The following is a 14362-nucleotide window of genomic DNA, read 5'->3' on the forward strand; positions in this document are numbered from 1 at the left end:
TAACAGTAGAATGGTTGAGACCAAGGCGAAGAGGCTGGCAAGTCAAAAAGTAAGGCCACAGAAGCCAGGAACTCCACATTCAAGACAGAAAAGGTATCAATACCAGCAGTGTTCCATATTTAAATGAAATATGGTTCCTGGAGTAGACCAAAACACACTAAAGGCACCAGAGCCATCTGATTTTGAAAGCTAAGTAGGGATGGATGGGATGCCACTAACAAATACCAGGTGCTGAAGCCTGTATTTCAGTGGAAGGAATTGTTAAAACCATCTTTGATTATTCTTTGCCTAAGAAAAGCCTATGAAATTCATGGAATCATCATAAATTCACAAGGGACTTGAAGGCACATGTGCACACATCTGGGGCAGAAAATAGTAGCAATTTCTGGTTTTAGGGTGGAAGGCAGGACATAAAAGGGGAAAGGGAGAAGAATCATTATGTACTTCTCCCTTGTTCAAATTACTAATTATATAGTTCCTTCCCTGCAATCATGAGGTGCTGATCATCCCCATGAAAATGGCCATGGCTAGATTTTTTAAATCCAAGATTTGAATTCATAGAAAGGGAACTGCCAGAGATCCTATAAGTGAAGACTGATTCTTGCTTTCAATAAGAATCCTACCAGATATGCAATTGTATATACAAATTAAATTACATGGAAATCTCCCTTACCTAGTTTCCAACATTACCTCACAACTTCTGAGGATGCCTGTCACTGATGTGGGTGAAATGTTAGGAGAGGAAGCTTCTGGAACATGGCCATACAACCCGAAAGCAACACAGCAATTCTGGCCACGGAAGCCTTCAACGATACATGGAAATCTGTTTTCCATGAATCCCATACAGCATAATGCTGAACAAGCAATGAGAGATGAAGCACAGCCACGGTCCAACATATACATTTGAGTGGATTCATGTGGTAATATGATTTCCCTATCATGGGAAATGTGAAACAAGATCAAAGTTGTGTTCCCTCAGTCAGATCTCAAAGTGTCCAGTGTGGGTACAACCACCTCCCTCACCCTAAGGTCCAACATCTCAGATATTCCCATAAACTCTATCTTATATACACAAAAACGTAGTATCTAAAATCCTAGTAAACTAGGCAGAAGTCATAACTTGTCACTCATTTAACCTGATTGCTTTTGGGGTAGGGGGATTCAAATTATCTGAAATAGTACATGTAGTCCACTGAGACTATTTCTCAAATGTCCTTCAGAGATCAGGTCAGTGGCATCGAATGAAGAGGTCATTTAGGTGGTGGCCCCCTAGATTTTTTATTTCATGCCTAAAGCATTGCATAAATAAATTAGTTTAAAACTGATAAAATAAAGGGATCACAACAGTTCTTCCTCTATGTATGAGGCAGGACATTGTTGTCAAGCATAAAGATACAGAGTTGTTTGTTCTGCTCCACAGTCGCACAAAGTGGAGGATTCTTCTAGGTAGAGCCATGTTGCCAGGTTGTCTTTTGATCTGCCAACTCCACTTCTGAGCCTGTTCAGGGACTTCCAAGCTGCCCATTCTTGGTTTGTCCCTGGTGGAAGAAAACCGTGCCGGGGGGGGCGGGGGGGGGGATTCAGTTGGAATTGACTGATTTTGCTGCCCACAGGGATATTCTTGCTGTTGCTGGAGGAACATTTAGAGGAGTGTTGGTTCTCATGAAACTTTTCCTTGATTTGAGTCTACTGGGAGGAGAATGATAGCCATACAACAACATACAGCACTTGGCAGCAACATCCCGTCGCACATCAAGGGGGGCAATGCCAGCTAGCTTATAGAGTCTATCAACAGGTGTAGGTTTAAGACCTCCTGTGATTATTCTACATCTCATTCAGTGCTATATTCACCTGCTTCACGGTGCTAGTTTGATCCCCATGATCAGATATGAAATACTGATCATGATTTTCTTCCCACCAAGATTTAAATTCATGTCTTGCTGTTGCCCTTTGTTAATACATGGTTTTTATTCACTGCTTTAAACTTACATTTACCTGTGTCATTGTACTCATTTGTGGTTTTATTATATTTTTAAAAAATATTATAAATCACTGCCAAAAATCAACTCATATTAAAAATACGTCCTCCCACAAATAAACATTTAATAACTCCCCAGCATGCTGCCAATTGATAAAGGGAACACATACATAATACACAGCCCTCCCTGCAGTGTATAGAAAATAGTGTAACACTGCTGAAAATGAATAGCCTTGTGAACATGGAAATAAATACCCCATCTTAGATTGCCATCCAGAAGATTCATAGCTAACAACTGCCTTAAGCCTCTTACTAACTATCTTCAGTCCTCCACAGCCATCTAGTCAACTAGAACAAAAGAACCCACACATTAGCATTTAACAAATTCAAAACAGACTTGCTCAGTCTTGCAGTCAAGACCTTAAAAGCCCTTGGCTACAGGGTGAAGTTGAGCTTGCTGCAAATCTTGCCAGATGTCATGTGAACTAGTTTCCCTATTGTCTGGTTTTGTGTATGTTCCTCAAGATCGTCACCTGGGTGGGTCCAATGATCTTTGAAAAGTAACCTAAGTGGGTGTTTGTGTGTGTGTTTGGTCTATTTTAGTCAACTGCATTTAAACAAAATACTTCCAACTCCAAGAAATGGAAAATATTTGCCAGTAACTGCTGATCGCATTTGAAGTATGCAGCCTCAATGACCAAAACCAGAATGCTTTAACAGTAGAAACATAGCGATGCAAATGTGTTACTGTGGAATGATACTATAAGTTGTTGACACATGGCTAAAAAGCAAAGAAGAAAACACAATCTGATTATAATTTTCACTACATACATACACAACCAGCATATCGTTGAGTGGCATTTTGCAAAACAGAAAAGGAAATCCCGGATTAATACGGAGGCGGATCAACTAGAAATGGAGGAAGATCGGACATATCTAGGGGAAGAGTTTGGGGAGGGAACAATTCAGTGGTTCTCTACTAAATATGCCAATGACCGAGAAACAGACTCAATGCTCTGAAATAGTGGATTTCAGATGGTGTTTTAGGCAGTGTTTCTGAAACTGTGAGTACTGAACCCAAATGGGGTCCTCTTAGCTCAATGTTGGGAGTCCCTTTTTTAATATAATCTAGTAGCTGTTTTTAAACACTTAAGACAATGTGCAATGCAATGTTTACAGTTGATTCTGCAGAAGATGCTTCAGCTGAACGTCATAAAAAGGAAAATCGGCCTGTTTAACAAGCTTTGACAATGTTGATTTGTTACCAGTAATTGTATGATTTAGAATCATTGAATAATAGAGTTGGAAGAGACCTCATGGGCCATCCAGTCCAACCCCCTGGATGGCCCATGAGGTCTCTTCCAACTCTATTATTCTATATCTATTTTATGTATCTATTTATGTAAAAATTTCTTAGGCCAGAAAGTGTCCCGAGTGGAAGAGTCTAAGAACCCCTGTTCCAGAATGACACCTTCCCTTTGCATGTAAAAGTGTCCAAATTCAAGTCCACAATCACCAGCTAAAACCTGCTAGCAGGTAATGAGAAAGAGCTCTTTCAAAGACACTAGATGTTAATCATAGGATGTACAATCTGTCTGACTTGGTACATGGTTGCTTCCGAAACTCAGGTTCCTTGGAGGTACAGAAGAACTCCTTCAAGTTCAGGCTGTCCTGAGAGGTGATTTCTCCAAGACATTACATGCAACTGCCATTCGGCATTGTATGCTTTCTCTGGTGCTTTCTCAGTTCACAAAGACTAGGCACAAAATGACAGGTTCATGCAAAGTACAAAACTTCTGTAGAAGATCAGTTAAAGCAGATCTTTAACTGTGCTTCTATTCTGTATGCAGAATATCTTAAAGCTGACACCCTAGAAATTAAGAGGTGTGGCAGTTTTTTCAGAGCTGGTGAAGTCTCCTGGCATATAAAGTGTTAACATTTTTGCTCTGTATGCCAACTTGTGTTGGCTACCATGATTAACAGGTTTCCTTGATCAACTAATGTCAAAGGAGCCAGGAAATAAAGTGCTTTGGCACCAAATTCTGAAGTTACATAGGCTTAGGCTTTATCAGCAACTCAGCTGGAGACTGCCTAAGAAAGCGATGTACGCAACCCTGAGATGCTTAGATAAAAGGCACAAAACCAGTGCAAAGTCAATTCCATTCAGGATCAGTAGCCTGCTGGGTCCATTAGAATCAATTTAATTTTGAAACTCACATGTCTTTATCATATTCCTGCAGAACTCTCTACGCCCCAAAATATTTCTATTTCAATAGCTACCTTGTAGTTGCTGAGGTTGGTAATCACTGCATTTGGTGGAAGTAATTCTAGGTACTTTTGTCAAGAGCTTTCCTGTATAAGTTTTGATAATGTCTCCAGTAACCCCAGCCTCGTTCTCTTTCCTCTCCAAACCTTGTGTAAGGAAATGGACTCAGGTCAGGTCAGGTTTACTGAAAACGGCTTTTATGATTCCTTAACCTTTACCACAGCCCTGCACATCTATACTGTAGAAAGTGGGAAGATGACAGAATGCAAACTTATTGTGACTCCTGATTCTACACACAAAAATAGACCATGTCTGAAAGAAATACAGTAGACTCTCGGGCCCCTTCTACACTGCCATATGATCCAATTCAAAACAGATAATCTGGATTTTATATGGCAGTGTAGAAGGAGCCTCAAGCAACCAGAACTCTCAAGTAACCAGAAAAAATGAGTTAATATTTTAAATAAACTCAAAATAAAATCAGTTTTAGTAGAAATGTGTTACATTAAATTAAGTTTGTCTTATTTACTTTCACTTACTGTATTTCAATATTACAGTGTTCTCCCACTACTTCACGGTTCAGTTTTCGCGGACTGTTTCAGTTTTTTAATAAACACTAAAATAATAGTATAACTCATAAAATAATATTATAAATCCCTCTTTCTACTTCCTTCCTAAGGAGAAGCCTAAGGAAGAAAGGAGGGAGAAGCCGAAGGGAAAGAAAAGGAGGCTGAAGCAGCTTTCGTTTTCACCTCACAAGGCAGAGGCAGTGGCGGAAGCACAAGGGGACAGAGACGTTACTTGTAAGCAACACAAATATAGCGACCCTACTTCGCGGATTTTCACTTTTTGCTATGCCATAGTACAGAGCCTAGTATTAATTAGGCCTATTTTTTAACAGTAACCCTCAAGCAACCAGAAACTACATTTATCTGGCAATCTACTAATCCCAACTGGTGCCGGTTAACCAAGAGTAGAATGTACATCAAAATATATCAAAGGCAGAATTCCTCTATAATGAAATCTCATTTACAAGCAAACAAACTTAACAAGTAGAAAAGGAATGGAATACGCAGTGTATACTGTTTTTCTCTTCCTCACATTTAGATTCTTACTGCTAAAATTATGGCATAGTCAGTTTTGACAACAAAGTAGCAAACATCCCAAAACATCATAGAAACTCCTGAATTTAATCAATAAGTGTCCAAGGATCTTTTTGCAGAATTTTTAAAAATGTCAAAGATACAATGACCAATCATAACATTATGTAACATGATTTTTGTTCCTGGGTTATAGAAATATCTTCACAAAGCCTGGTGAAGACCTTTCTCCCTTCAACAGGCTGTAGAAATAAATAACAAGTAATTTGTGCCTCAAATTTAGCACTGCAGTGGGTCTTCTCTTTATAGTTGCTAAATTTCTTCTGTTTGTTATGCCTTTATATTTTTTGGTTAAATTTAAACCACTTACAGAACTTTTGTGTGATCAGAAGCAGACAAACATAATAAATAAAATAATTTTTGTCCGCTGTGGGCTTTCCTCTCCATGGTCTCCTTTCTGCTCCACTGAAGGACACAGGGTGGGACCATCCAAAGAATTAGGTAACACATGTTGCACATAATATAAATACAATATTTTAGACATAATTAAGGCTCTCTATACTCTTGCCTAAAGTAGTTACATAAATTAGCCAAATTGTGAGCACACCAAAGTAACAAGGACGACGCAGCATACTTTGCACAGGAAAGTGTAAAATACTGGAAACACTAAAGTCATGAGGGCAGGTGGGTAAGAAATAAACATTATTATTAATTAATGCAGTACCAATTACCTAATCACTAGCAATTTTTCAAGATATTGGCATTAAGTGTATCGTATGCTCACCAGCATGGTGATGTTTAAAATTTGTTTTATAAGTAATTTTTATTCAAGAAAGAAAAAAACAATAGGACAGCAACGATAAAACAAGCACATACTTTTAAAGATATATAATACTAAACACTACACAATTATATTCTACCTACTACTACAGAATTACAACTACACAGCTATTAAAAATAACAGAATATGAACACATAACGAAGCCCACCAAAAACGAAACAAACAAAAAGACAGATCTACAAACCTCACACTATCTAATGGTTTTAAATCCTTTTCAGTCTACTCCCTTTAACTATTATATAAACACATTTATACTTTTGATAATACTCTGATTCATGAATCCTATAGTTGACAAATTACCCCGGCATTGTACTGAAAAGGCAATAAACAAGTCACAATCTTTTGTAGAGTTGATTAAAGATTTCTCCTTAATCAGCACAGTCAATTTGCTCATCTTGACAAGTTCACAAAACTTCGTCAACCATTTATCTTGGGTTGGAATAACTGGTTCCTTCCAGCATGGCAATTTCTAAGTAGGTTACGTGTGATTTTTTAAAAGGCTTATAAAGCAAGTAACCACAGTTTACTACAACTACCTCATTTCTGATTACTTCAGAAAGGGCGAAAAATAAATTGAGAATAATATAATTCTTAAGCACTGTGTGTGTGCACTCTCTTCCATAAGAAATTGAAGGACCAAACCGAGCCCACCACATATCACAAATGGAGAAGTACAGTGAAGTTACCATCCACCAAAGAGAGACAAGATATTACCCTTTTGAACGGGGATAAAATGACTTTAAGCATCCAATATTTGTTATGATTAAAGTATTCCTATGAAAAACAAGGTGCTTTTTAGAAAAGATAGAAGACACGTAACAACAAATTAAGGCTATCTACAAAAATGCACCAACATTTACTGCTTCTTATCAAACTAAAGATCACCAATTCATTCTGAAGGAACATTTAACCTCAGTAAATGAGGTTGACTGAAAACAGGGGAGAGGATTAATGCAACTGTTAAAACTGTGGTTAACAAAAGAAACCACATTTTCAGCAGTCTCACACTGTACAGGTAACAAATGCCAGAGGAGATTACTAATGCACATCATTTCACAATTTCCAACTTGATTTCAGATTTTAGAGAAATATTTGCATATTTTCTAATTAGGGGTGCAATTAGACCCATTTAGAAAACAGAAAGGGGAGGGAAGAGGACAAAAAAGAAATCCAGTCCTAAACTCCTTTAGAGAAACTAACAGTCTGGTGGAAACAGCAGAACAGCAGTATTTCATGTTTCCTGTCTTCTGCTAGTTGGTTCCTTGTTTCTGTTGTATATTTTATTTACATCAGAGTATTCTGCAGTATCTCCGGGTTTTATGACAGCAGCTTTATGAACTTTATGTGGCTTATACTGACTAATGCAATGCCTTTAAATGCCTAAAACAGACAAATAATAATAATAATAATAATAATAATAATAATAATAATAATAATAATAATAAATTTATTACCCACCTCTGTTTGAGGATCAAGGTAGAGTACATCATTATTAAAACCAAGAGATAAAACACTATTAAAATACAAGATACATATAGTTAAAATGCAGGTTAAGAGTCACTGATAAATGCAGATAACATTCACAAAATAAAATTGACTGGGTATGCCTGCTGAGAGATGGGTCTTCAGTTGCTTCTTCTATTCCAACAGCCAATTTAGCTGTTGATGCTTTTCCAGCAAGTAATTCCACAGTCTTGGGGAAGCCAATTAAAAGGTCCTCCGGCTGACAGTCACCAATCAGGCTCTGACTGGCTAGAGTAGATGTCCCCAAGAGGACCTCAGTGTCCAGGGCAGATTGTACAGGAGAAGGTGATCCTGTAGGTAACATGGACCCAAATCATATAGGGCTTCAAACATAAAAAGCAACACTCTGTACCTTTCCCAGAAACGAATTGGCAGCCAGTGGAGTGACTTTAGTATAGATGTAATGTGCTCACTACTGTTGGAGTTTCCAAACTTAGTACAGAAGTAACCCAATGGAAAGCACACTGCAAAAGTCCAACCTTGAGATTACCACTTAGTGCACTACCATCTATATCTATGACGTCTGAAGCAAGAGTTTTGCAAAAGCACTCTGAAAATGACACAACAGAGCTAAGGTGAATGAGCCTGGAGGACTTCTCTTATTTCTGACCACACTTCCTCTTTTTGAATGAATTAAAATATCTCAAACAAACACAGCATTTATAGCCACAAGTCTGCAGCAAATGGTCTGAGCTGCAGCTACAAAGTGGCAAAAAAGGCGCACAAATACATTTTTAATTTAAAAAAGTGAATAGAACACAATGGACTACAGGAAGCTGAGAAGGTTCTATGTTAAGGTTTGTACATGAATAGAGAATCAAGCTCCATTGAAAACCAATGTAAGTGCTTGGAAATATTCAGTCCATACTGAAGATCTGGAGGGACCCAGGAGAACCAAAGATGGCCACACATGTTTTACTGGAAGCAAACAAAACCTCCTAGAACGTAGCTATTAATAATGACCAAGTACAATTAAACTGTAGCTTAGACACACAGTAAACTCTATTCTTTAAGAAAAACCTAACCAGAAAGATATGAAATGTTACCAGCTTGGGTCCTCAAAAATCACAGTTCAATAGGCATTTTTCAAGTATAAATCAAATTTCAAATACATTTATATAACCCTTTCCCACCCAATCCTTTCACATTAGCACCAAACCTTGCTGCTTGCATCGAGAATTTGTAACCAACAGACAGCAATAACCTTAGCACGGCATAGGAAGGTAACCACAAAACAAAACAAAACAAAAAAGACTAAAATGTTAATAAGTCACAACTCTCAATCATTTCAATCTTCATTTCAAGCAAATCTGGATAGTTTCAGTGGTAACATATTTGGGGCCTAAGTTTACATTATACAGTGGTAATCTAGATGTAAAACTCAAGAATTCGGTCCAAATAAACTCAAGACTAGGATGTGTAGGAAGCACGTATGCCTACAAAATGGCTTTTACAATTTTTTTTACATTTTTTTGCTTCATGCAAATGACAAAACTGTTGCACACTCTATGTAGAAACAAGGAGCCTAGTCTAAACATCAGGCTTCAGTTTATCATTGCTTTTCGATCCTTTTTATAGGTTATCTGAGGTAACAGAAATTAATATCTGTACAGGTGCAAAAACTCCTTTATGTAAGAGCACAAATGACCACTCCAAGACCTCAGTTACAGGTAAGCAACTTGCCCATGTATGACAGTAACAAAGATATAAGTGAGAAATTATACCCATTCCAGATATGCCGTTCTGGCATATCCATACTGGCAGATTATTAGGAAGAAAGCTTGGCATGCAAAGGACCTGTATTTGATGTACATTTTAAGAACAGCAGAGAAGTCTAAACGTTCTAGAGTTGAAAAGATATATAGGAACTATACAGGGGGATATTTAAAATTAATCTTGTCTTTTGTAACTCTCATTGGTCTCAGACTACTTTTCACACTTTTTATGTCATGGGACAGGAGTTCTTTTTAAATGCAGGAGAAGGAATAGTTTTAACATAGAAATTTAAGACCTTACTACATGCACCAGAAATGAAGCAGCTGGCCATAGTAAAGTAAATATAGGAACAGGTCCAAGAATAAAAGAAAAATACATGCAATCACATTCATACATCGGGTCAAGTGGAATGTTAATTACACTCTGATCCCTACGTGGAAATCCCTACTTCTAAAATCCAAGAATAAATTGTAAAAATCTCACCAATTTGACTTTTTAAACTGGAATTTTCTAATTTGTATAAAATGGGATTTCCCTCTAATCACATGTGCTTTTCATTTGTTTTAAAGAAAGATGAAGTGTTTTTGTTCCATGTATTTCCATATAAAAATACACCCAACACAGTGACAAGAATGAAACTTTAATCAGATTTAAGTGGAGTTTTAACACTAAGATAAAGGGCTGTTAAACACAATAACAAACGGACATCTGATTTGTATGAGACATTATCCTGTACATGTCATTTTTCTTGTTTTTGTGTATCCTCAGTGCATAGCATTACACACAGAGCCACTGTTGCACAGCACAATAGTATCTGAAGAGGCTGAATCAGAATAAGGCTGCTTAACAGACAGATTTTTTTTAGTATATATATATTTATATATATTCTATATGAAAACAGACTGAGAATTTTGAACTGGCGAAGTAAAGAGGCAGCTCTACCAAACACTGCAGTTAAAGCCTCCTTTTAGTGCACAGTTCCACCCCCTTCCATCTGCATGCATGACACATTTTTAACAGTATTTTAAAAAGGTAAACGAGGCACTTTGTGGCAACCACAGGCATCGTCAACATATTGCACGTTTGCTAGAATTTAAACATGGAACTGCACACTAGCACCCGACACTTCTATTTCTCCTTTCCCCCTTAAAGCTGAAACAATTGATGCTGTATGTAAACCTCTCTCTCGTTTACAACTTGTGCCCCAGCAAAGAACCTTGGTGCTATTTTATGCAACTGCCCTTCAGCTACGGTGATAAGTTATTTCAAATGGGACTACAGATGACTAGGGATGGCACAGGGCCTAAGAGAAAGCTCCTGTCAAAGTGATGCCTTCAAGTAATTTCAGACATGTAAGCTGCTGCACGTCCAAGAATTTAGCACACAGTCCAGAAACTCAAGAAATTACCTAAGAAGAATGCATTTTTAAGCTAATGATGAATACTGTCATAAATAAAGTTTTAATTAGGACCAAACCTTTTCAATCATAGCAATTCTTGCCATGTTCAATGGGATGGTAGCTGAAATAAAGTATAGGAGAGTATGCATTATATATATATATATATATATATATATATATATATATATATATATATATATAAAATGCCATTTTTCCTTTTTCCAATGACTATACCATAAAAACGTAAGCAAGGCTTCTTGGAACCACTGACACATTCAAAATCCAAATCCTCATTCAGACCTTCACATTCCAAAGGAAGAACAACAGTGCAAAATGCCACTCAACTATCTCCAATCTGACCCTCCCATGGTAAGCAGTAGGACTCTACAGGACACCAAACACTGTCAACATCCAAAAGGTTTAAAGCACAAACTTTTGAGTCGGCTGATGAGGCTTTCAAATTGTTCAACAGAAACCAAGTTCAATGTGAGTCACTGAAGAAAAGTCAAAGGCGATTCAGTAGTTACCTCTTGCCAATCAGTTATTTCTATGTAATTGTAGCACTGGGTCAAACATAGGAAGCCTTACCATTAGCTTTGAGAAACTTTACATAATGGATGAAAGCTACGATCCTGTGCAGCTACATGCAAGTCCCAATAAAATCAATATGAAGTTATGGGCACGCAACTACACACAGGATAAGAAGGGAGAAAAATTCACCAATGTTACAGGAGCATGTTGCCCCTTTGTTCAATATTCAGCCTGTGTTCTGCCTCAACTAGTGACCATTATACCCTTGTCATTAGAGCGAATAGAGACTGGGCACAATGGATTTCAAATCCGTTTACTCTAGTGGAATAACCAATAATGGACAAGTCAACGCCAATAAACCAATGGGATTTTACACCATGATAATTCAAAATAGCAATTCCAAATGTTTGAAAGACAAGATTTTTTTTGATTATCTTTTTTTTTAGAAAAAAATATTACTCTGACCTTTAACACCCACAGCTCAGGGAATGGCAATTTCAACACACAAATAACTGTGTACGCCCATTTGTGACAGATAGCCTCCACATTTATATGGTGAAGTCATTGTTACTGTTTCACGTGTAACCACTTTTTCGAATCCCTTCATTTGTAGATCTTTTATGATGTTGTGGAAGGTTCATTCCTGTACCCCTAATAAAGAACCACTCCCTCTAGCTGCCTTTTCTAGCACCATTATGCTTAAAAATAAAATAAAATGCACAAACAAGCAGTGACAGCGGCGATTCCTCAAATGTCCAGGATTTATTACTGTTGCATGCTAAAGAGGTGCATGTAAGTAAGCTGGAAATGGTACACAGTCCAGGGTCCAGCAAAGACATTCCTTTCTGAGCTTGCCTTTCCACTCTCCTACCCACATTACATACATTTGAATGTAGAAAAACTCTGTTACTTCTCTGAGCCAACTTCATACTTATCTGTTGCCACAAAAGTGCAAAGAAAGGGGCAGGATGTGAACCTGTGTATTAGAAAGAGCTTTACAGGAACCTCAGTTGGTGACAGAACACAAAAGGAAGATTCCTACGTATACACATCAGATCTGTCTCCACTTTTATAAAACTGGAATCAAATGGGAAAGTGCCATCTTTGTGTTTTCCTAATTGAAATTTAAATGTCCTCTTGACACAAAAAGGTATATACATAACATAGCTACGTAACCTTTTTTTCAACGGGACAACAAGTGTCAAGCCCAATGACATCATAGGGCAAATGCGATTGGTCAGGTAAAGAACTGTTCCTACAACTGATAATTGTGACACAATGTCCTATTGCCATTTCAAAAGGTCCATAATTCAGTTTATTCAAGTTTTTCTCTTTGTGGTTTTTTTTCCCAAATAAAAAAAATATTCAGACTTTTGTAATCTGTGTATGCTGATCTTCATCAAAAGGTTCATTCTCTGGATCAGAGTCAGTGGTGTCAGAATACCTATAATGATCAGGTTCATTATCACTAACATCCGGTGTTACTGAAGTTGAGCTGCTTGCTTCTGGGTTTGATGGCTCTTCTACTGTTTTCGTGAAAAATAGCTTCACCTGGGGAAAAACAAGAAAACAACAGAAATCAGTATGTATCTGCCCCATGGAGAAATATCTGGACCCCATATGGCTGGTATTAACTATTGCCTGGTGCTCTTATATGAAAGTACCATTTAGGGTCCTTTTTAAATTTAAGTTTTAAAAGACATTTATTTCCTTATTTATTATTTTAAATAAAATACCATAGTATGGACTAATACAATAGCAGGAAGCTTGGCAAACTGAAGTAAATAATTAAAACTACCACAACAATAAGAAACAAAAAAGAAAAGAGATAAACAAAATAAATAGCTATACCTTTAGCATTATAAACAAATTTAAAATCTCTGGGTAAGTAAATAGGTGTTGATCTAGGGATGAAAACAATACATCAACACTGTCTCTATGTGGAAAGAATGTTGTAGACCCAGGATGATCCAATAATAAAGCCTATTCTCCTTTTTGTCACAAACCATATTTTAAAACCCGTTTAATCTTATGGTACAGGCAGGCTGATAAAGGAAGAGGTGTTATTTCAGTGATTTAGTCAGTGCCAGCTACAAATATTATAATATATGAATTATACAAAAATTCCAGACAAAAAGTATGTATCTTATGGCATGAAACTTCCTATTTCTTCTAAAATAGTGCTTCTCATGCTATCTGATGTGAGGGACCAGCAGGTTTTTCCAGTATACCAGAGACTGGTACCATTATCTATGCTCAGTAGCTACAACATTTTCATTCTTTCTGGGAAGTGGTCCACTGACCAGCAGTCAATATGTCAAGGATCAGAACTGATCCATTGATCACAAATGTGAGTACTAAGATTCTAAAAAGGATCGACATTTTGTCCCTTATGTTCCTTTTTCTCCTTTTCTAAACAGATTTAGCAAAGTTTTTTTTTTCAAAATTGTTAGAAGAAATTTTAGTTTGCACTTTCAAAATTGAATGCTTACAGTACAACCCCCCCCCCCCCCCAACCTCAGTATGTATAGGGGTTATGTTCCTGGACTTCGTTTGGATACAAATATCGCAGTTAATAGCAAGACCTACTGAAATGAGGGACCTTTGGCCCAAGAACATCATAGTATTCTGCTGGATGACCTAGGAAATACCTAGACATGATATATATTTTCATATCTGGATAAATGAAACCACACATGGCAGTTCCAAAGATATGTGGTTCTTAGTGTACTTATCAAATGGAATGATGATGTTGAGGATGATAATGGGGATTAACATTTTGTCTCTTTTCCACAATATTTTGAAACTTCATTTAACAGAATTTAATTTAGCTAGGCTTTGTCAAAATCAACTTGATACTTTTTCCATCATTGATCCTCTTATGTTATATATATAAAACTATAGATCAAAGAATGGGGAAACACAATGACATTCAATAAATTAAATTCTCAGAAACAGCTGAATACTGGCAAAATGTATGAATACCCATTTTAGCCATTAAATACAT

The 14362-nt window shown here is 37.1% G+C and overlaps 1 protein-coding gene across 1 annotated transcript in view; it reads right to left on the reverse strand.

The window, feature by feature from the left end:
- Positions 1–10052: 10052 nt before the first annotated feature.
- The window catches only part of pten (phosphatase and tensin homolog), a 75456-nt gene continuing 71146 nt past the window's right edge, over positions 10053–14362 (reverse strand). The window contains exon 9 of the mRNA XM_003224371.4: positions 10053–12906. Coding sequence (XP_003224419.1) covers positions 12721–12906 — 186 coding nt within the window. The 3' untranslated portion in view covers positions 10053–12720. The remainder of the gene's footprint in view (positions 12907–14362) is intronic.

Source organism: Anolis carolinensis, chromosome 3, assembly GCF_035594765.1.
Source record: "Anolis carolinensis isolate JA03-04 chromosome 3, rAnoCar3.1.pri, whole genome shotgun sequence".
NCBI lineage: Eukaryota > Metazoa > Chordata > Lepidosauria > Squamata > Dactyloidae > Anolis > Anolis carolinensis.